Source organism: Diprion similis, chromosome 2 (genome assembly GCF_021155765.1).
Source record: "Diprion similis isolate iyDipSimi1 chromosome 2, iyDipSimi1.1, whole genome shotgun sequence".
Lineage (NCBI taxonomy): Eukaryota > Metazoa > Arthropoda > Insecta > Hymenoptera > Diprionidae > Diprion > Diprion similis.
Genome location: NC_060106.1, coordinates 3960702 through 3984725, shown reverse-complemented (window position 1 = coordinate 3984725; position 24024 = coordinate 3960702). Strand labels below are relative to the sequence as shown.

Sequence of the window (24024 nt, the reverse complement as noted above, 5' to 3'; positions counted from 1 at the left end):
AATATCAGACACACGCAATTCATGGACCAATTCGAAAGAAAAAAAGAGAAAAAATTCATTATACGAATTTCGACCAGGCTGCAGTTCGCAGCCACCAACAACGACCAGTTTAATCGCATTTTGAATAATATAATATAAGTATACATATATACACCTATACAACATAAACGACCAATTCAAAGATCGAAATATCGAAGGGACCACCGTTCGTCGTGCCGAAGAACGAAGTCGAAGAGTTTAATTTCAACGAATCAAAATGATGGACTGGGGAATCAGACGTAAGAATCATTTTTCCCTTTAGCCATATTTTCTATAATAATACATCGTGTGCGCTTAGCGAATGGATGAATTTTCCTCATTTATCCCGTAAAGTTCTTCGTCTATGTCTAACTGTAACAGTTGTGACACACCATCGTTTCAGCTTTCGCTGTGTGCCTGCCTTACAGAATGAGATTCGTATCATTAACGGTTAAGGAAATGTAGCCATGGAATAAATTATGGTAATTCGGGATACGGAACAAAGGGCATTTTATTTTTATTCATCTTTTGTTTGGCTGCTGCGGGCTGAGAAGGCGTTGTTTAAACTTCCTCCTTTTTCTCTCTTCTTGTTGTATAAATACTATACATATACCGCAATTGCATAATAGTAACCACACGCTGCAATCGCTGCAGGATTCAAGCCGCGGATGAGTTATACGCTGTCGAAAGAGAGGACGAATATTTCAATGTTTCTTATAATCTTTACTAGTGTCGTGACAAGGAAAACAGATCTGCAAGGAACGCGGCAGCTTATTTACGTATTATTATCCAATTTTTTACGATTATATTTCAATAAAGACAGGATAAACTTTTTTTTACAGGATTGATCGAGGTTTTCCGACTAATGTTTTTACCAATATTCGATCTTTTCTCCTTTACAAATTACACATAAATTTTTATTCTTCAAGTTTCAAACCCCTCGTTGCTGTTGTAGAATTGTAAAAATTCACGGTTCATAAAAAACGAGATTCTAAGCTTCATTCCGGCACTCGCCAATTTCGCCGATGTAACATCGAACTGGGTTTGGAAGTACATGCGAATTCCGGATTACGCGGATCTAGTCCAAAGGCGCCTTAGTAAGGAACAAATAATGGGTTACGTCTAAGGAGTTGAACACTAGCAAATCGTAGATTTCATATTAGGCGATGAATTGAGAAAGCTGGTGGGGTTCTTCGGTGTCTGCGAAAACATGTCGACGGTATAATTTTCGCTTCAAATATCGTTTTGAATCATTTCAGAAGTTAGAACGACTCCGAGACGTACCTGAATTTGAAGATAAAAAATTAGTCGTTTATCCAAATTAATTTTCAACAATTTCATCGAGAGTTTGATTTTCAATTCAATATCGTTCAGTTCTATTCAGCAGAAAATCATGGTCCTCTTAATCAATAAACGTACGTCGAAGAGAATATAGATCACTTTGGAATTCGTCCCGTGTTTAATTCCACACGAAATTTTCACTCGGTTTTAATACATTCGAAAAATACGTGCCGTGCATACATGCCTGTCTGTCTGGACCCATGTCCAGACCCTGCGTTTCAGCATTTCCCCTTTCTCGCCGACGATTATTTACTTCGGATTTACCCATGTCCGCCTACGGAGGCTCACCACCGACGGTTTGATCAATACCGGTACAAATTGTTCCAGACATTCAGACTCGGATGCAGTTGAAGAGTTTTCTGAGCTCTGAGAATCGTAAACTTTTCACATTTCGTGAATCTCGCCCAGAAATCAGAGCCTCGCCATTTCCTAGGAATTCAGAAATCCGCGATGAAAATGTCAGTCTTATTCGCCATTTAACCTACGTGCCTTCGTTAATCAAGGGGCATACATGTATTTTGCGTTGAAAAAAGGGTGAATTGAACATTTTTATCTCGACAGCAAATCATTCTATTCCATTGTGGTTTCATTTATTCGAAAGTATGTAGTTCGGACATGTAAATTTTTTTCGTTAGAATCAATTAATAGAAGGCATTTTTACTGACAGTAACAGCAACCATTTCGCTCGGTAAATGTCTCACCGATTCCACGATACCTCGAAAACAGCTCTTAACGATTTACCACAAATTTTGGAGCAGTATTCTTGCCATAGTTTATCCTTTTTCCTAAGAACCCGCTTTTTTTAAATCGTTACATTCTTGCGTTAATCGAATAAGAACGTCGTAAATTTTCGACGAAAAATCGAATTTCAAATTCAAAGATCGCCAATTGGTTGAAAAAAAAATCGTATCTTTTGCAAAAAAAGATAAACTATCCGAAAATGCTATCTCCAAATTTGTATTAAATCTTTGAAGCCATCTTTAAAGTGTCTTGGGCGCCATTGGGCCACATAGTCGATAACGTTGCCTTCACATCAATTGAATCTAGTAATAAAAAAATAAAAAATAAAATATACTAATGAAGCTCTATCTACGTAATTATCAATAATAAAAACTCTAATCAAATCGAATGATCGGTTGTCTAGATATAAAGGTCGAAAAATGAAAAATATTTGACTTTATTATCAGGAATTCTGCTGCAGTCTCAGCTCGGTTTACTGGGTTTGTAAATATCCAACTCCTCGTGTACCGTAAAACGAACATCTTCTTCCCCCTCGTGGTCTACCGATCCCCATCACGCCCCCGTTTTCCTGTACCTTCCAAATTACGGTTTCAGGCCGGAACAACAGCGTCCTGTCTCATTTTGAAACTGGACACCGAAGTGCCGGGCACTCGAAACTATAAGCAGCTCTTTCACCCCCCGAGGCTTTCCTACAGGCCTGACAATTAGCTACCCGTCTTCGGGGAATTTCGAGGCAACATCACGCGAGTACGTTTGCATTATATATGGATATTTGCACGGTATGCAAATCAAGTCGGGCTAATTTATACTATTACCTTATTATACGTGACGTCTGCATCGGCTGCAAAGGCCTTATAGTTACATATATCGAATCTGGGGCGAACAGGTGCTGCGAAACCAACAAGGGTGCAACCCTGTGACGTAGTTCCGTACAGCCTAGATCGAGACCGCATGCGACGTCCTAAATTCTAAAAATAATAAACCTACCCGCGCGTACAGGATGCCAGCTATTAATCATGCAGGCACACTATCGTTGTTTTTATAGTCAATCAAAGGATCAATTTTTATAACCCAATTCCGCTGGCGGGAAATATTAATCAATAGTTAATTTTTTTTTGGCGCTCTTTTCATTGTTCACAAATCTCTCGATTTCAAACACTGCTGCTAAAAACGGAACGTTTGGAATAATTTTTGTGCAAAAGTGAAGGTAATACTGTAATAGCTCGATGCTTTAATTAATTCTGTACCTACTGACTACTGCAGTTAATTTACTGTGTTCAGATTTGTTATTTCCACTTTATTTTACAGAATATATTTAAAAACGGCTACGCTTGGGGGTTTCAATGGTAATTCAAACACCATACATTATTGTGAAAATAAAGACAAGTGAAAAGAAACGTTTGATGTTACGAAAATAGCATGTCAGTTCAATATCGTAGGTTTAGGCTGCAGCACATGTCCCCGAATATTCACCCCAAGAGTTCTAAATCTCACGACCAGTTGTATAAAAAGAAAGTTGAATGGGACACAAATATTCTTTAAACGTTCTCAAATATATCACCTCTGTGTGTATTATTTTTCTCAGATCACCAGTATTTGTGTTTTTCTGTTGGAAATAAGTCTAAGACTTAGTTTTTACCTAAAAAAAAAAGAAAAATCCGACCTGAATTATTATGGATCATGTGGATATAATCGTATAAATTATTAAATGATCTTTAAAAATGACGACGATATTTTTATGTCCGAGCAATCAGAAACCAGAAATCACCAAAATTAGGACGTTTTGTACCTTATATTCAAAACGATGGATTGACGCCGACCTTCCAGGGTTTACGAAAAGAAATGCGCTATTATTGATATCGAAGTGAAATCAATTCAAATGTAAAACTGTACCTACACTCAACGATTATTTTGTAAAATTCCACAAAAAACTGGAATCAATTTACATCTTTGCACGATATTTAAATTAGCAGAAGTCGCATGGTGTACGAAGCACCAACTTCTTACACTTCAGCTAAAGATCTAACAAATCGTGAAGATTTTCAGTTGATAAAAAAGATCACGATTAGACCTTGTTTCAACGAAAACAGAGAGAGAGAAAGTATTAGCTCTGTTCTAAGATAGTCCAATGCCCGTACCGCGTCCCCATGTGTATTTGCACGTAACTCTGAACGTATTATTCTGGTCGTTCAACGTCGAGATATCGATTTCGTACGAATACAGTACATGACCAGTCGGCATACAGAACCCCCTTGCACATAACCGAGTGACCTGGCTGACCTCGATAGACTAATCACAACCCCATCAACTATGCAGGCAGCCGGTGTTTACGCGTTATACCTCTAATCCGCAATTAAGGCGATGCTAGTTTGGCCAAGAACCCAATTTTCCAGCAAATCCATTACTTCACTCATAAAACAAAGTCTACGCTGTTTTCATTCAAGTCAGGTTATGATCAGGGCTGAATAAATATTTTATTCAAAAAACTTGATTACCGTAAATTTTTTTACTATAATTCGAATCGTTTGAATTTTGCAGATAAAGTACAAGTTTCTTTGCAGTTGATTTTATAAAATTCCATAAAGTTTACTCATAAATTACTTATTCTAAGAAAAACTATAAGAATATTTTATATAATATAATAAAAATAATAAGAAAAACTGCAGATGGCCCGTTTAATTTCATGGCAGCAAAAGTCTGTCAACAAATCACAAATACTATACACATACGTATATATTAGGGTGGTCCTAATTTGGGCTATTGAAGAATCCCCCTCCTTCTCCCCTCCGCGCCGCAAATCTACTTGAAATAATTCAAAAACAATTACCTCACTTAAACTCACTTTGTTTCATATTTTCATCACAACTCTAACACCTCCGGCCAACAGAGTGGATTTCCCCATTTAAAATACACATGTTTCGTCCACGTTCTCAATATATATTTTATTATAAGAGTAATGATGTTAAAAAAATTTGTAATCACGAGGTTTTTAAGGGCATTAGTGCTTATACCATGAGAAAAAATTCACATCATTGTACCAGGCAATCTAGACGAATTGCACATCCTATAAATCCGACCTTTTTTTATTTAGAGGAATTGCAGTTCGTCTAGATTGCCTGGTACGACGATGTGAATTTTTTCTCAGACAGTAGCACTACTGCCCACTAAAACCTCGCAGTTACAGATTTTTTTAAACATCATTACTCTTACAATAAAATATTAAACACTTAAAATGTGTCCGAAACACGTGTATTTTAAATGGTCAAATCGACTCTGTTGGTGGGAGAGGTTAGAATTGTAATAAAAATCTGTGAAAATTAGGTCATTCTTATTGAATTATTTGAAATTGATTTAGTGGACGGCGGGGGGGGGGGGGCGTAAAAATTTCTTCAGCACACTAAATAATGATACATAATCATAACAGCCATTCAGTTACCAGTCACGATTGCTGATTAATTTCTGCGCAAGGCGACAGGTTGATGATATTGGCTGTGTTTCTTAGGTATAGGGGTGCGTTTGACGTAACCTCAAAGGTTCAACGAACATGAGAAGCTGGTTTGGAAGGTTGTGCAATTTGATTCGAGATCGAAATTGAGAAGGGGAATTTCTCAGACGTGCCTCTGTGTTTCGCTTCCGCAAATTAACCGGGAACCTGTGCATGACCGCGTATTCCCGATATTTGGGTATTTCATAACACCCAAGGAATCGCGCACATCTACGTAAATGCACGACATTTAATACATAGTGGGTAACAAATTAGTAAATTACTAACGTGGCTGCCACGCCACGTGCAGACGTTAACGGATTGAAACGGAATATCTTTATACCAAGAACCCGTAATTGAATCTATAACGGCTTTATGAAATGAGCCAAGCTCTGGACAAATATATACGTACAATCCGTTACAAGTGTTCTGTCTTATGATCTAGAGGTATATCAATGGTGTGGATTTCACAGACGCAGAGAGACTTGTTTCAGTGAAACCACCAACTTAGGTCTTGAATTTTTACTCGCATGGCTACTTAGACTTCAGGGGATATAAAAAATTCAATCTCCGAATTTCCGATATTGTCTCTCCTCGTAACTATGTTTAAATCATTATTAAGTACCTACCTACCATTATTAAGACTTTTATTATTAAGGATCGTACAAACCAATAAACGTTCGAACCCTAAATAAACCTCGATGATCCTAACCTGACCAGTGAAATTGGGAAAGAGATCGACAGACATCCAGGGATGTTTTCCACTCTCCCTCTACTTCCTGTTCCGCGATTCGATACTTCGGGTTTGTTAGTCGAGAATACATGTCGATATTCGCTTCGTATGCATCTCCAACCTTCACCCTTCCTCGCAAAATGCGGCTGCTATGGAGATTGGATACCAACCAACCACACCATTGCTACTGGTCACAGCGAAGCGTTGAATCAAGAACTTCGTTCGAGACGGTTTCACCGACTCAACTTGTTGATTTTTTCTCCTTTTCTATCATCTTTTGTTCCCTTTTTTCCTCTTCTGACTCGCTTATCTTATATTCCCCGTACAGACGTGAGTACAGATTTCATCTGTGGCGCGGTAGTGAAGCTTGGACGGTTTATAGAACGATACAGAAATTTTTAATGTTCTATGCCCGACCGTATGCCAACATAGACAACGGCAAGGTTCATTCTTGACTTTTCGGAAACGATAAAAGAGACAGATTTTTTGTATGTCTTGGAGAACTCGGTACGTTTTGATGAAGCTACTGCAGAATTACAAAGGTTGATGTAAACTACGGTGATTCATCCGTTCGAGTTTGACAATTATAAAGCTTTCTTTGTGCATTTTCATCGCAGAATTCCAGTTTCAGTGTAAAACGTCTATTTTTTCAAATCAATTTAATATTATAGACGGGGAGTATTGCTTGAAATGGAAATACACTGAAAATGAAAGCTGAAATTTGTTGGCCTAACAATATGATTCAAGTTTCGTTTTGAGCTTTGACGTTTCTGGCATATTTCGTTCCCGAGGTGAAGTCTGTCGGCCGCTTTTATGAACACATTTACACGCTGCAACGCTGCTACGTATGAACCGTACAAACTCACTTCCAACGAAGCTTAAACCAGAGTTTGATAGACTGAAAGGAGTTCTTTGTGCCTTTACCAAACGCGAGCAAGAAACTGTGAGGGTCACCGTCGACGCCGTTGGTAGAACTGTACCTATTCATTGCGTTCCACGATTGAACCAAACTTACACAGATATAAATTTACACACATATAAGACATTACCACATAGAAATATGCACGCGTCTTTCTCTGCGTGAATTCGAATAAAAAGCTCGCTTCAGTAAAGTTGGCTAGACTTTGTCTCGAGTTTTTTTTTTTTTTTTGACAGAAAGACAGGAGGTGTTCATGCATATTGATTGTTATGGTTGTTTTTTTTAATTCGAATTCTCACAGCGTTATCAAGCGAAGACAGTACCGGTACACCGGTTTGCAAAGCTGCACTTTCAGCACTAGTATTTATTTTGCATTCTACGATAGCAGCTTAATCCGCGCAAAATCACAATCAGCTCTTATGAAACCGTGACCACTCCAATAGTTTCCCGCAATTGTGCCTTTGCACAGGACGAATTTGGTTCGATCCTATATACGATACAATTCATACGATCTTATCATTTCGAATGAAATATGGGGAAAGTTTACGAAGTGCAGAAATTCGTCGTTCATAAACAGCCGGGAAAGGTGCTAACGCCCCGTCAAGAGCAAGAAAATTACTTGTCAGATACAGGAATATTAATAAGTCTCTCTCTCTCCCCCCTTCCCGGAGAGAGTTTATACCAGAAATCGCTTAATCTTCGACTAACTAAACAATTTTGAGGTATAAAATTGGTAACCTGTTTGAAAACGGCAGAAATTTGTCTTTCTATTTTCACATTTTGAATCCAACCTTTCTCTCTGGGTAAAAAAAGTAAAAATAAGACGAACGTAAGTGGAAACCAATTAAACCCAAACCTGAAGATATTACCGCAGATAAGGCTCTTAGTTTGATCGGTCATCTGCGCAATCTATGGCATAGGTGTATAACATGTGTACATTATGTGTATATATATGTATACGTATACGATCTATGTATATGGATACCTAGCAGCTGGATCGAACGGGTGCAAACCGCACACACCTTTACTCGATCGTATAGTTGACGCCTGTTTCGTGGTTTCCATCCAGGATGAAATATGGCGCTGGGTTCGGGTATCAGCCAATGGCATATGCAATTGGTTGATTGTAACCCTGACTACGGGGATGAACCTTGAATTATTGGATTACTCACCAGAAATGTCAAACAGGCTTTTCAAAGTTGAAAATTACATAACTTTTTTTTTTGGTTACCTTGATTTTCTCCGTCAATTTTCGTGTTTAAGTACATAGAATTTACTAATAAAATTATGATTATATTAGATTGCTTCTAGTTTTTAAGTTATTGTAGTATTCTAAGGAAGAGGATGGTCTCGAATATAATCATGATTTTACTCGTAAATTCTTCGTTCTCAAACGCTAATATTCATGGAACAAATCAGAGTATCAAAAAGAATTTTTCTTTTCTCGTTAAGCTTTGTAGTATTTTTTTGATAAACTTTCGATATCAACAAAAAATCAATCGAATTTTCATCTAAGTATTGCTTTTTTAAATAATATATAAAAATGCCGATAAAATAAATAACTTGTGCCAATTTCGAAAAACTAAGCTTACTCCTAGGATCAAGATAAATCATGCTTAATCCTGATCTCATTCTCTTCATCAAATGACGTCGAATAGAAGTAAGTTTTATAATGATCACCCTGCACTTCGTTGGGAGAATACGGCTTGCATTAAAATAAATTCCCCCCTGTAGAATTCTGGTGTTCTATACCGCCTTGCACTTTTTGAAATCTCAATTCCGTCAGAGTGCCTCGTCATGCATCGTCGAGGTTTACGATTCCAAGTTATTACCCTCGTATCTTTATTCATAGATTGTAGGTATAGAAAATTTAATGGACCACTAAATCCTGCGAATATGGATTATATATCGTCCTTTTATACCCTGCAAGGCTGCAACCGGATGCAGTACTTGCTGCAGGTGCACAGATGTTCCGCGGATAACCTGCTGCACCATTCGCAAAGGTTGCTCGCCTCGACACCTCGACTGTGATTTCAACCTAACATGCATTATCCTCTATCGATTTTCCTTATCTACAATCCTCCGATAATTTATTAATGTGTCGGGAAATACAGATTATCACTGCATCGTCGACAGTTGCACGCTATCTATTCATTCTCCACGTGATAAAATCCCACCGAGACAGGTGAGCATCCTATGTGTAGCAAAGAGATGTCGATACGCATTATAAAACTATAATATAAAATCGAGGCAAAAGCTTTTATATCCGCGTCATTTTGATTAATCGTCAAAACAATCGTTGCTCGCTTCTAAGTTATCGTATTAGGACCTATAACTCGTTTCGTATTTATTCATACCGCTTCACGAACGAAACAATTATCACGCGCATGCGCCGTCGACCTCACATGTGCCTTATAGGGGTAGTTTCTACACGTTATACCAGAAGAATAGTGTACAGTCGCAGTGGTGCGCGGTACTCGGGCACAACATTACGTTGCATATCAACTCTACTTCTTTTCATATATGCTATCCAATTTTTTGACAAATACGAAAGTAAAAACTGTTCATTTGCGGCCGGATTTAATATAAACCAAAACGTAAAATATGTGAACATATTTTAATCGGGTATAATTACAGTGCTTCAAAAAGTTTTTTTTCCATTTATAATCTCAATTAGTGAAGAAATAATTCAAACCTAAACAAAGACTGTGCGTTATTGTTAATTCTATTGGTTTCAATGCAGGTTTCGAAGCGCGGATGTAATGAAAGTTTCTACGGTTCTGATGGTGTATAAAAATTAGCTAAAGACGTTAAAAATTGTATTTATCGTGATTGAATGAAATTCACCTGCAATAACAATAGTGAATCAATATTCAGGGGATACCTGCTCGTTTATTATAAACCTAACCAGTATTTGAAATTAGATTTATCCGGAACAATCAAACGTGCCGTGCTGACTTTTGCATGTACAAAAAATTCTTTTTTCTTCTCCTACCTAAACATTTATATTTATTCCACCTCGAGGGTAATTTCAACTAGCGCCCTATTGCACGCCCCTATATTACAGGTGTCCTCGGTATTCACCCAGACGGTATGATACGGTATTTGTTTGTCGGAATTATATAAATCACCGACGAGGTTCGCGTGTTCCGCCCTGCCGTAGGATATATTGCGACTTGTATGAACATTGAATTTCAAAACGGAAACGACACCGTTTTTAAATTGAAAACCGTATACGTTATCGCTCGGTTGATTTATCGTTACTCGTTACTTATTCCGTTTCGTTAACATACGTTGATTTACATATAGCATGTTTTTTCATTAATTATATACACATAGGTACATACGTTGTGTTGTTGTTGACCTGATCGTAGTTTGTATTTGTCACCACTGACTAATCACCATTTCTATACTTGAATAAGTACATAATTATCGAATTTTCTCACAACTACCGAACCATGGTCAAACTTGTTATGTAAATTTAATCCTGATAACAAAATATTAATAATCGTCAAGTCAATCGATCAACACCGCGGTCTTCAAAATGATCGGATTGTGGTCCTTCAAACCACGACGCAGCGGTAAAGTGGAAATAATGCTTGGTAAGTCTTCCCAAATCAATCCCCTGCTCCACAATGGTTAAAAATTATCGCTCCTCATTTTTTCGTGGCAAAAAACTTCACAATCACACAAAATTACACCACATGTCTAGAAGTTTTGAAAAAAGAAACAAATAGATAAATAAAAACTGGGAATGGAAATTGGTTGTCCCTTGACCGTTTTATCAACCGTTGATTCCCGTGGTTTAATCAGGAGGAAAAAAGTTTCTTTCCCTGGACTTTTTCAACCAGTCGTTATTATCTCGATTGAAACTTTGCTCGCTGAGAAAAAAACTCGGGTAATTTAGCTATCGATTGTGCATGAGCTGGTCACTTACACCTAACCAAATCCGATGCCCGAAGTATCTACGACTAGTGCGTACATCTAGTCACGTGAAAGAATGGTCTATGCTCGAATAGCACAGTTTTCTTGCAAGTTCGATAAAATCATCTGACCGTATAGAGAGTTTAATATGAAGTATATCCTGAATTGAATATTATCTTGCGCTGGCATCTATCATTTATATTTAGAAACGTTGACGGCACAAGGGCGACAGCTCATGAAGAATTGATGAACATTCACAATTAACGATCCTAATTTCACCCTCGGTAAAACCTGCAGCTACCCTCCGACACTTGCATGTAAGGTATGATAATTATTTTTGATCATTTTCGGTGAACACTCAGTTGCATTCTTCTTCGTTATATCGAATATATCAACGAAGAACCTGATCTCTCCTCTTGAACTTGGTGCATTATTGCTAGTTGGTTGTGTCTTTCGCACCACCTGGTATACCTGACGTGTAACGGATCTAAGGGGGCTTTTACACCTGATAAGAGTTTTTCGGTTCTTAAAGCAACAGCCAGTCTCTCCAGGGATGTCGTTTTCTCATAACGCAGTCAGTATGTGGGCCGGTCTTTTGAAGTTATAATCAGCTAAAATAAAAGTCAGGTTTCGTGGGGCGCCGACTCTCTTATAGCCGCGGGCTGCATTACAGTAAAAGTGGTTCCCGTGGGGCAATTTGAAATTTTATAGGAACCGGTAGGTGTAGGTATACTGTCTCTTGGTTCAACGTTGCTCCGCATTCTTATACAAACACCACGGCAAGCGTGGATAAGTGATTTTTGGAGGATTGTTACAAATTATTCATCTTCAAATATCAGACCTTTCAGCGCTAATTCTACTGTATAAATTGGATAAGTTGTTATAGACTAGTTGGACTTATGAGCCCAACGGAGACTTAGGATCGTCTCCTCTTTTCACCAATACTTGTCATCCTTTATGCCTCGCCATTCGTACTCATTGTCAGCGATACACTCGACGTGAAAAAAAACTTTCTTAGCGGAAAGCGCCAATGGTTTCGCTTCTTATTGCTATCCTTGGGTCGTTTCTGGCGTGTAAGCGAAGTCCAGAACCGAACCTTTTCAACTCGGGTTTCTACACTGTCTGCTATATGTTGCACTATGGTGAGAAACCTGGCAACACTGCATTCCGGTACTAGCACGTGTGTACGCCAACTGGCTTACCTTTACCTCTCCGCTACCGCTTCCTCACCCCCTCCTTTCTCTTCCTCACGTTCTAGTCAAAAAGGCCTTTTCCTTTCTGTGCATCGCGTCTGCTTCTTATTTTTCATCTTCATCTTCTTCTTCTTCTTCTTTCCTTCATCTGTGCTTTTATGCGTTTATTTAAGGTCCGCGGTACCTTCACGTCGAGATGTACGTATGAGAAGGTGCGATGATAATTTTAGGAAATGCAGTGTCTCACTTTCTTCGCATCATTCAAAGAAGCCAACGCAGGAGTTCTGGATAACGAATCATTTTTCACAGAGTCTTGTACCCCGATTGTATACAACTTTTCTCAGGCAGCAAGTCTTGTATGATTAATTTCCTGTACTATTATCAGTAACTACATAAGCTCGCGATTGAATTGCATATAACGCAGTGTCTATACCAACTAGTATGCAGTTATCTTGAACACAGCTCGATCTGCGGCTTGAATCGCGTGCGGAATAGCGCCAATGGTGCTCTTCTGCAGTGAAGTCTGTAAGTGCAATGACTCCGGAGAGGCGCTGACCTCCTGGAGGACGGGTCGTAGTCGTCGGTGGTGGTGGTGATGGCTCTGCCCGCGTTAAATTGACTCCTTCAACTTTATCTAATTGTACGATTAAGTAATTGCACCATGACATAGGTGCAATTAGGTGTGATACCACTGTTGCGGAACCAGCAGGCTGACTACACTGTTCAATCTTGAGAGTGGCGTGCTGCTTGTGTTGTTGTAGCTCTGCTTCTTTTCACGTAGAAATCAAGAAGAGGAGTAGAAAAAGCAAACACGTCATCGGCGAAGATTTCTCCGTGCAGCTATGATACCTGCCTTCTTTACTGTGCCTTGTTCAAGTTGGACGAGTTTGGTCTGAAACCGGACCTCTAATCACCGCCCAATACTGAACTTGCGACGACCTTCTACGTCTCCAGTGACTAGGCGTGTGTTCGCCTTAGTCTAAATCATTTGATACCTATATCTGGCCTCTGGAGTATAATGGAGTATGTGATGAAATCCAAAAGGGAGAATTGAAGAGAAAAATGAGTATGAGATGGAGAACGGTGTCCGGTGATATTGGCCTAATAAATTTCAATGAAACCACAGAAACTAGAACTGCCGCACAACTTTCGCAGTTCAATGATACAGAAATACGTTTCGCCAGACACGCCACGGCATCAGTTTCGGCTTTTGTTTGGATAGCCCGAAAGTTTCATGAAATCACTAGGAACATTAGGCTCGTTAGAAAGAAAATAGCTGTGTTTTTCTTTGGCTTATTACCTCGTGCTAATCCTGGAGTAGGTGTACAAGGTCTAATTATACGCTGGAAACGGTCTTAATTAGCCAAGTGCACATCAATAAATTACATGAACGTAGATGTAAAAGTGAAAAGTAATAAAATAAAAACCGCCAAGAGATTACATGGGACCTGTGCAAAGCTCGCGTTAACAACGAGCCGTCATGGGCTGTGGAATTGAAAACAACCTCTCTGTACGCGAACACTGGGGACTTTAATACGCTGCGTAATCAGCACCTAATCCAATTACAAGAGCTACTCTGCGATTTGCATCCTTGTGCATTTTCAGTTCATGCAGACTTTGAGGATAGTAGAATCGTACCATTCATGCATTGGCAGTAGTTTTGATTGATTCGACACGCATCTCACTTTAATTGACCTGTACTTTATCCAATATACGCTTCCGACATTTAAGGTATGAAATTCAACGTGGAAAGACGAGTCCGAGGTGCGATTCCTATACACAATACTGGCTACGTTATTTCCATCCGTTATGAAAGGTGTAATTTCAAGATGGCGTGACTCGCGGTGGCATCGTTGCTCACAATCCCATGAAATTTCCTGCAACTCCATGTTCAACCTATTCGCGTATAATACCCTTTCTTTTATCAGTCATATTATAACTTTTGTTTTGTGCTATACCTCATTATTCAACGTCCAAAGGAATTCTATGCTTTTATATACCATATATAACGGGCAGAAAGTAGCGTTTAAATTTCGAACAAACCAGGTTAACCTCTGGTTCGTTGAATTATAAGTAATCAACGTACCTTGTAAGTACGAATTTGACGCTACCTTGTAGTCGTTCTTCCATGAATTTATCGTCTGATACTCAAATTCGCTTTAATCACAATAACTTGGCTGTAATGTCGTTTGCATGTTAAGAAAAAAAACAATGCTCATTATTTTCCAAGCCTAAGCTTCATCCTACCGATATCACGACCGTAGCCTGCAGTCCCGGGAATTTTTCCTAAGGTCACGTTCACGCGCGCAACGGAGAATTTCAATTACGTAATGCCATGCACAATGTATCAAATGTATGGCGATATCTGATCGTGTAGTATGTCATTTTCATGCCAGCACTGAGTAAGGGAGGCGGGTTCCAATTGTCACATTTTCTACTCTCTGATTTTTAGAATTTTGCCGAATAAAATTTGATCTCATTCACATATGGAGTACTGTAGATGCATCCTTTGCGCAGCTAAGGGAAATTCGTCATTGTTACATAGCAAGTCCGAATAGGGTTTTTCGAATTTCCAAAAAAATATAACAGAGGTGTGTGACAATTTACCCTGGAGGCGAATCAAGTTGTCCCAAGTATTTTAAATGACAAAAATTGATAAAAAATGATAAATAATTTTTTTTTTTTCTGGCACCTTGTTTTCTTGTTTTTGTTTTGATGTAAGGTACTCGGGGTTTCAATCTATATTTTTAAACAATAATTCTTCTTTTCATTGTACTTTTTCCTGAAAACCACGACCTAGTTGACATCAACTCCTAAAACCATGCAAAATTCTCCTCAGACTCCAAAAATCCCGAAAAATTTAACCCGGACTCAGGAAACCACGGAAACGTCGAAATGGGCCAACCTATCGCAAAATTATTGTCATATGTGACAACTTGCCCCAACTCACGATTTTGTTTTAAAATGTCTATATCTTGCTGACCCGCTATTCAAATATCAAGAACATATATATCGATTATCTTTGCGATTATCTTATTGCGAAATATTGCAATGCTGCCAAGAAAATGAGGAAAACCTATTTAGAATATGGCAAATAATTACTTACCAGGTCCAATTTCTGTTTTTCAATCACTGCGAGGCTGCATATGATGCGATATTCTAGTTATCAACATTCATTTATTGCAAACGCTGAACTAAAACTTCGATTTATAGCACCGCTCGTTCCGATATCTACCGACGAAGATATGGACCTTGTGACAACTAGTACTTGCGACAAATATAATAGGACCCGTCTCCCCTATTTACGCAGCTAGTAAAGCACTCGCGGTTTACAAGGTGATGGGGGTCAAAACTTGGGAGGGTCAATATTGCGAATGGGCGGTATAGCGAAATTTCAAAAATGGGAAGATAAATTAACTAAAGATGAATTGTTCGAAATCTTGAGTCACTGGTTAGTAGTCCTTCTAATCGGCGACACTTTCAAAAATCAAGATGTCGGGCAATTCATCTTTCGTTATTTTATTTTCACATGTTTGAAAATTCGTTTTATCAGCCATTCGCAATATTGACCCTTCCAAGTTTTGATCCCTGCCCATACAAGATTGTATAACACTCTACGATATTGAATAGGCTCAGTCATCCGTATTTTTCGATCGCCCAAACGTAATTTCGTGTTCGTGAAAAATCTCTTAGATTTATATCCTGGACGGGAACGAATCAATTCTCAGCACTCCCTAATTTATTAACCGCATGATGGACTCATGCCTTGGTTTTCGGTGCCTTAACGCCGTAATGTTTTATACCGTGATTGCTTAGAGATCAATATAAACAATAATTCGCGAAAATATCCCCAAATTTACGGAACCGTCCTAATTATTTCTATTCTATATTCATATTTTCGCTCGATTCTGCACTACTTTCAAAGGTCAGAAGTTTCTTACTCTACTGTTACGAATAGTCATGGAAAACTTCCACACAATCGTTGTCTCTTCCGTACCTTTTTCTCTCTTTATTGTACCTTTGTCTTGGCGCAGCGGGAGTCTCGCATTGGTTACGACCTTTCTGACGTCACAAAAAGGCGCGCGTTTGAACGATGCTCAGAATAATGCTAGTTATTCGCTTTCTAATTGTCTAGTATTTTATTAGAAGCGTGCAAAATTCTTTCAAGATGTGTGACCTTTCATTCCTCAAGATATATCCTCAACCCGGCGAGGTTGGATTCGCAGGCTGTGCTGCAGAGTACGCATTTCTGGTATACCCGACGAATTAGGACACTTTGATGCGATTTGTTGGTTTTACATGGTTTCCGGCTAAGCCCGTAGAACGCGCCTATTCATTCGTCCAGATTCGTGTGTGTTCATAGACTCACGAGTGAATGTATCTCTCACATTTTGATATTGGGTTGGTTCCGCTGACATTTCAACGATCGAGACATACATATAGATATTTACGTAGGTTATACGTCATAGCAGTGTGCCAAAATCAGCTCCCACAGTTCGTCATAGTGAAATCCACCCACATATATGTGGTATAGTTGCGGTTCACTGGTCAAAGGGTGTTCAGCACAAAAGGTCGATGCTGGCCAAAGGCCGGCGCGGATTACTGTTAAATTTCCAATTTGTTGTATCACTGAATTGCCACAGTAATTGGCGGTAAAATTTAAACAGCGTATAAATTTTGTTATTGCAGATTTTGATGTCGATGATTCAATTCTTGGTTAAACATCAACCTAAAACCATCAGCAGAGTACAAGATAACGAAGAATATAAATTGGTGTTTTACATTTTTACGAATTTCAGCCTTCAGCTGTTTATTTTTAAAGCCAACAATAAAACCCGCTTACCAGAACTTGACTGAACAGAAACGATGAACAATTTTTATTCCGAGTAATTCTTACACCGCTAAGGTGGGAGATTAAATGTAAGAATTTTTCCACTATCTTTCTCGAGATTCGACATCGTCTTTTATATCATACGAAGTTGAATTTATTTCCGACCTTCGCTGTCACTGCGATTGCGAATTCTTTCGGAGCAAGGGATTTATCCTCATTCGTAATTTATATTCGTTGAGTCTGTATAAAAAATGTATACATTTGAAAACGACGTTATTTCAAGGCGGGTGTATGTAGGGACATAAACCGCGAGAGATCGTTGATTAGCTTGGTACACACTCTCATTGGCACACTGCGTCTATTTTACGCCTGGCGTAACCTAGTTTTGGCAAATTTCACTCCACTTTTGCCTGTCCGATCAAGAGATAACAATTGTTGTACCCGCGGTTATCATCAATGCCACGCGCGTTGTCCATCGTATTTTCGTCATTAACTGATAGCAAATAATCCATACTTGTAGATTGTATCCATTCTCGAATGGGGATTTTTATACTCCGTGGTTGCAATAATTTACAATTTTCCTGACGACCTCAAAGCGTTCCCTAATGGGCATATAGTTTAATTCCTTTTTTCCATCAAATAATCGCCCATCATATTTTTGCCTAATGAAGGCTTGTGTCGAACATCTTTTTATACTTTAATGTAAAGTTATTGACTATCTTCCTTCGCTGAAACCGGGTAAAAAAGCAGTTTTTTCAGTCGTTGAAAAATTAAACCAATCTCGAAAATTGGATATTTCTCACTGTCAAGGTTTTAAACCTTCCTCAAGAGACCGTCCCGGCATTGTATGCAGTAAATTTGAGTAAATAACCCTTCGCGTACGAGTAAATTTATTGATTTAATTTCTCCTTGTCGTTCTCCTCGTTTCTGTTTCAATTTTCTAATTCTCTTACAACTTTCACTCTATTTTTGGCAATCAACGAATGGTAGAGAACTTCAATATTCGACAGTGATTCAATATTTTCAAAATGGAACGACAGAGCAGAATCGGTGCCCTGTAATCCAACACATCGGCTGTGTTTACACACATGTATAAATCCCTCCTCGATTCCACGAAACAAAACTCGGAATAAGAACGACCCAAGGAAATGACAAAGTCTGCCTTGGAGAGAAAAAGCCCAAAATCCCTATACCAGCAAAAAAATTATTGTGCAATTTAGCAATTTATGGAAACCGTCGTGTCTACGGTCTCACGAATTTGAACGTGTAAAGACATCTGGCGTAACGTGCGTGCCTGAGAAGCGTAAAGAGTAACACACACGGGTCATGGAACACGCAGAGCGTTGTAAACAGTGGTCTCCTTGCTTCTATGACTTTATTTTTAGAGCTTTCACGTCTGCCGTTCGTCTCCTCCGCCCAGTCTACAGTTTTAAGCTTCACGGTCAGTGTTTTCGTGCAGTGTCTCTTCTCGGTTCTTATCCTGAACCGACAAAATTCCACAATATACGTGATAATATTTTGCGAACGTGATAATGGGCTGGAAACCGAAGATCGGTTGTTGTGGTAAAGTGTCATTCATGTTTATACATGTATAATAGCTAGTTAACCTATAAGTCAACATGAAGATGCGTGAACAACTACGGCATATCGCTTCGGATCCACTGCAAAGACACGCGATAAAATTATCCAGAGCCCAACCCTAACCCCCATCTCAAACTTTATTTCTTCTGCTTTTTGTTTCAAGGGAAAGAAAACACAGCCATAACTAGTCTCGAGTTTGTTTCTACTGTGCGTGAAATTTACAGTCAAAGGTACCGGGACACGACTGCGGACATGATGAATGTGGTTAATCTGTTTATAAGAGCCTATCTTGACTTTTCTCTGTACGTCTGTGTATAACTCCGTGGGTTTATCATTCTCTTTCTCCGTATTCCTATCCGGCGCCGCGATTTATGCCCCCCGTCAACCTTCTTTATTATATTTGTTCAGCCATCGGAAAATTGTTAAACGATACCTGAACGTCTCTTGTTTGTTCCTGATCCATAATATATATATATACATCGATATATCATGGCTTTGAAAGGTAATCACTGACTTTCCTTCTTCTCATTGGAGCTCTATTTTCTTCCTTACGTTTATTGTTTGCGTGGGGGGGGGGGGCTTAAAAAACGTGCGGTTTGTTAAAATTTTACAAAGTTGTTCACCATTAAGTTTAATCACTGTACTTATACACAGCGAATACGGCGGCTTCCAAACTACGAATCAGCACAGTTTTAATCCTACACGATAGCGATCATCCCCGGTTCTAGATCTACGCAAATACATTCGCTATTAACGACACGCTAGTCAGGTTTTTGCCCGAGCAACCGTCACAGGGCGGCCTAAGACTGTTTTAAGAATGAATGAAAAAGAACGTCCGAAGAAAAAGGGGCGGTATAATCATCATGTTTACTGTACCTACCGTTATTGACGAAATTGTCGTTATCAATTAACGAACAAACCACAGAGAAAGAAAAAACGTCTAAACTATATAACAAAGCATGATATATAACTGGTTTAATTCCTTTAAGCTCTATGTCCCGCATATTTCCTTTCTCGTTTAACATAATGTGCAGCAATTCGATCTACACTGTACGACTGTTTAGATCAATCACTGTAAGTTTTTGTGAATTAAATACCGGGACCAACTATATAATCCCTTCCTTTATTCATTATCGTTAAGTTTACCGTCAGAAGCCAAATGTCTGACCGGAAAGAATAAAATTGGGAATAAAAAATACGAGTGTAAAACCTCGCGGAGTTTGTAAGTGTATAGATGATTCTCTACTGTATGGGGAACACGGTTACTCGTAATACGTCGACAGGACAGGATGCGCTTGGTTCGTGCAACGATTACCCATACACGAAACTCTACGGAATTGAAGACACGTGCAACTGTATAAGTACTGCACAACATACCTACACGTTTGCTTGCACGTTACGCATAACGTAACGTCTTGTCGTTGGCGTCACGGTCTGCCTGACTTAAGGGGGGTTCTTCGTCCCCGCGTCATTCGCTCGACTCTTGATTTGCTTGAGTGAAACGATACCTCCGGGTATTGTCAAGTTAAAAATAACCCTATAAATGTCTCATAGAAATCCGTATCTTATACTTCGTTTCCTGTGATTGAAGGATTCCAATTTCTCTGAATTCGTTTTTATTCCTTTTTCTTGTTTCTCTATGTAATATAAACATTTCACGGATCTTTACAATATGTGTGAGAAAATTGATTTGGGTGAGTGATAAGCCGTTTTTGGTACGTGGAAGAATGGCTATTGTTTGACGACGAATTTCTGTATCACATATTGCAGTTCTGCGTAAGTCAACGTTACACAGTTGTAAAAGTTTCAGTTTACGTAGACACGGTTTTTACGACTGTGGATAAGATATCACATCCCGCAAATGGATGATCCGAAAAGAAGGAAGCTTCGCTTCGCCATTTGTATGTTCGGTGTTGAGACTTGACAATAGACGGAACCAAAGAAAGCCTCGTCTAAGAACAAAAATTAACACTAGCCTGCGTCAATCTCAAATTCATTATCTACTATTGGTACACTTGCAGAGCCAATCCAATACTGAACTTTGACGCTGATTGATTGAGCCAACAGTTGCCAATCATTCATCCGATTATCCAAACAGACAATTTTGTGAGCAAATATTGAGTACATATTAAAGAAAGAGTTCCAGCTATCAAATATTCCCCTTGAAGGCGTGCGTGATGGTAGAAGAAAAGAAAAAACATGTCCGAAGGTAAACTGACTGGCGCTATAAGGACATTGCTTTCTGATTTCAGGATCCATTATGTTCCACGTGAGGCGTAGGCCAGCGGATTACGTGCCGAGGAAACGTAAGAAGAAACCAGCGGGTAAATGGAGCGACCTGGACCATCGGTACGAGGACGAGCGTCTTCCGTTTCTTCTGGAATTGAATCCGGACGGAACGGAAATACCGAGCGGTGGCGGTGTGCGACACCGTCTTCAGCCAAACGTAACGGAAGTTGGATCCGAGCGACCAGTCGGACCTCAGGCTGTACAAGCTCAGACCTTGACCCTTGCTGGACCGACGGTGATGCCAAGGCATTGCGTGATCGCTTTCACGGAGAACATTGTCACGCTCACCCCGTGTTCCAGGGACGCTCACACATACGTTAATAACCAGAGGATATATCAGACCACCATACTCCAGGTTTGTACTTCTGCTCACTCTTTTCCTGCCTGTCATTTCTTTTTACTTTTTTATTTTTCCTTTTATCTTGTCTACCTCTCTTCTGATGTTCGAGTTCGGAAATACGGAAAAGAAGAGAAAATTGTATCGATACTTTTACGTAAAGAACGATGTAAAATTAAATACCGTTCTGATAGGGTTTGGATGGTTTGAGAGTAACGATAATATACCCACTTGAGAGATATTCAGTCGCGTATGTCCTGACTAATGTATCTTGAGCTACACGCGAAAACTGGATGATAGACTGGCGTACAACGCATTACGTTATACTAAGCCGGTAGGGAAACCCTTGACGAAATTTCTGTAGTTGAGAATGACGTATCGGCTAAATTATTGACCTGAACTAATTTAGTTACAAAGACAATAGATCGTTAAATGAAGAACAGTTGGGTTGGGGGCGCACACGAGAAGGCATAAGAGATAAATATTTAATCAGAGACGTGTGGATTTGCGTATTACGCGAAACTACGTACATACGTACGTAAATAGCTAAGAGGAAACAGTCGTCATGGGCAGTCGTTTCGATCTGAGATAATACGATTATAAATAATTAACGCATAAGTTTTCGAGGAGTTGAGATGTTTGCTGACGAGCCTGCATGGTGTAAAATTTCTCGTTATACGTATTTTTCAGAATGGCGCAATAATCAAATTTGGAAGGATGCATACCTTCAGGTTCATTGATCCGGTTCCTGAAGATCGGATACGACAGAGACACGACTCGAACAGACAACTGGATTACTCCTACGACAGGTAAGCCGCTTCATCCCCTTGCAGCTGAGGATCCCGCAACTCTGATTAGTAATTGAAAAGCCTGACGTAAAATCGATGTTGTTTAAACGTTAAGATCTCCCAGCTTGTTTATATTTATTCAAATTTCCTTGTCACGAGACTCTGCTTAAGCCTCGAAGATCGCCTTGGAATATTCTGTCATACATAATATGTATACAATAGCAAAAAATGAATTACGGTTTTAACGAGAAAAGAAACGTCCGCCAATTTCTGCCCGGACCTGTTCATCCGACAGATGGTCAATTGCTACGACGAATGTGCAGGTGCGGGCCGCCGGTCGTTGGAACACTAACGGCAGGTGGAATGACAAAGTCGAGTGGAACGAAGGCGCTTCGCTTTCCCACGGGTCAACCGGCTATTTTCGGGATTTTATTATCGGCTTTACACCGCGATCGGTACTTACTAGAGTTTCAATATATCAGGCGATCTTCCCGAGCTACCCATAAGTGGTATTTTCTCTCTCGGTTAGGAGAGGAAAAAATGACTCCAGAGTCCAGAAGCTTGTGAGTTTGAATTCGACGACACAACGTACAATAGATGCATTTAATGTCCAAATAGAACCTGCGCCAGTTGATTTAAGGGTTTGATATGTTAGTTGTTCCTCCTTTTATTCATGCCTGCGTCATTATTAATCGATGATTGGTCTTGTTGTTGTTTCCACTAAGTGTACTATTATTTTGCTTGTATTTTCACCATCATGCACGTTGCTACTCCGCGCACATCATCGTCCTGTGTGTAGACGTTCGCCAGACGCCGCAAGTCAGGAAGTAAATTCCGAAAAATATAGATCGGGCTCAGGGACCCCAAACGGTGGAGGTGGCTCGAATCCACCTAGCCCGACTAAATCTGCAGCTGCAACCGCCAGAAGTCCCACGCAAAATGCACACACGCCAGAAGCCACGCATAATTACGAAACCACCTTTGATCTCGACGGCAATGTCGAGACGGCAAGTCTCACTAGCAGTCGAGATGGAAACAGGTAAGGCATTCCCATGCGTAGATGTGGGGGCTCATTTTTCACACCCTTATTTGAATCTGCGGCTACGAGATGAGAGCATCGCGCTGCGAACTATGGAAATTGTTCTTTGACCTCTTTCTTCGACAGTCGATTCAAATTCTATACCGATGGTCACGCGAGAATATTGATCATATAATATGTATATAAGTGTACAGCTTGAATGTATGCTTGAGAAAAATAGTCTAACTGAATATGAATTATATGCTGCGTGATGCAAGACGTGCAAAAAGCTTGAATCTCTATTCAAATAATTTGTTAGTCCAATAATTTTTGACCAAACTTATTCTAGAAAACCAATTTTCTGTGAAGTGATGTACTTAGGTTGTATGAAATCATGTGTCACTGCTGTGAAAGGTACACACACAATTTGGATTGAATGCTACGGAGAAATGGTGATCACCGTATTCAACACCGTTTTTTTCAAACGCTTTATTAGACACTGTTTGGGCAATTTGAAGTTCTAAGCTTCTATTTTTGAACTGTAATTGTGAATTTCCCACGCACCTTCATAAATCTGTGAGAAGCAGTTGTCCTTTTTTTGTGATAAATATCGTCGAACAGGAGATAATACAGACAAAAAAGATTCTAAATCAAAAACTTTCGGAATCAAAATTTAATCTATTTGAATACTTCTACCTAAATGATTATCAGACAGCAGTATTCATCATGCACGTAGTGAACTCGTGGTCACGGTATTATTATGCTTACATGTTTTAGCGTAGAATTTGCATATAGCGCCAGAAATCTTCCTTGCATTTTTATTGTTC

The 24024-nt window shown here is 39.3% G+C and overlaps 1 protein-coding gene across 11 annotated transcripts in view; it reads left to right on the top strand.

Moving 5' to 3' along the window:
* Positions 1–24024, top strand: part of LOC124416081 (afadin) — a 90183-nt gene that overhangs the window by 52760 nt on the left and 13399 nt on the right. For 8 of the 11 annotated variants that reach the window (XM_046896934.1, XM_046896931.1, XM_046896932.1 and 5 more), the window contains exons 7-9: positions 21018–21409; positions 22082–22200; positions 22979–23218. In XM_046896934.1, the coding sequence (XP_046752890.1) occupies positions 21018–21409; positions 22082–22200; positions 22979–23218 (751 nt within the window). Of the gene's footprint in view, positions 1–166; positions 279–10743; positions 10839–21017; positions 21410–22081; positions 22201–22978; positions 23219–24024 lie in introns of those variants that run through there. The other 3 variants (XM_046896938.1, XM_046896937.1, XM_046896933.1) reach the window with 3 other exon arrangements.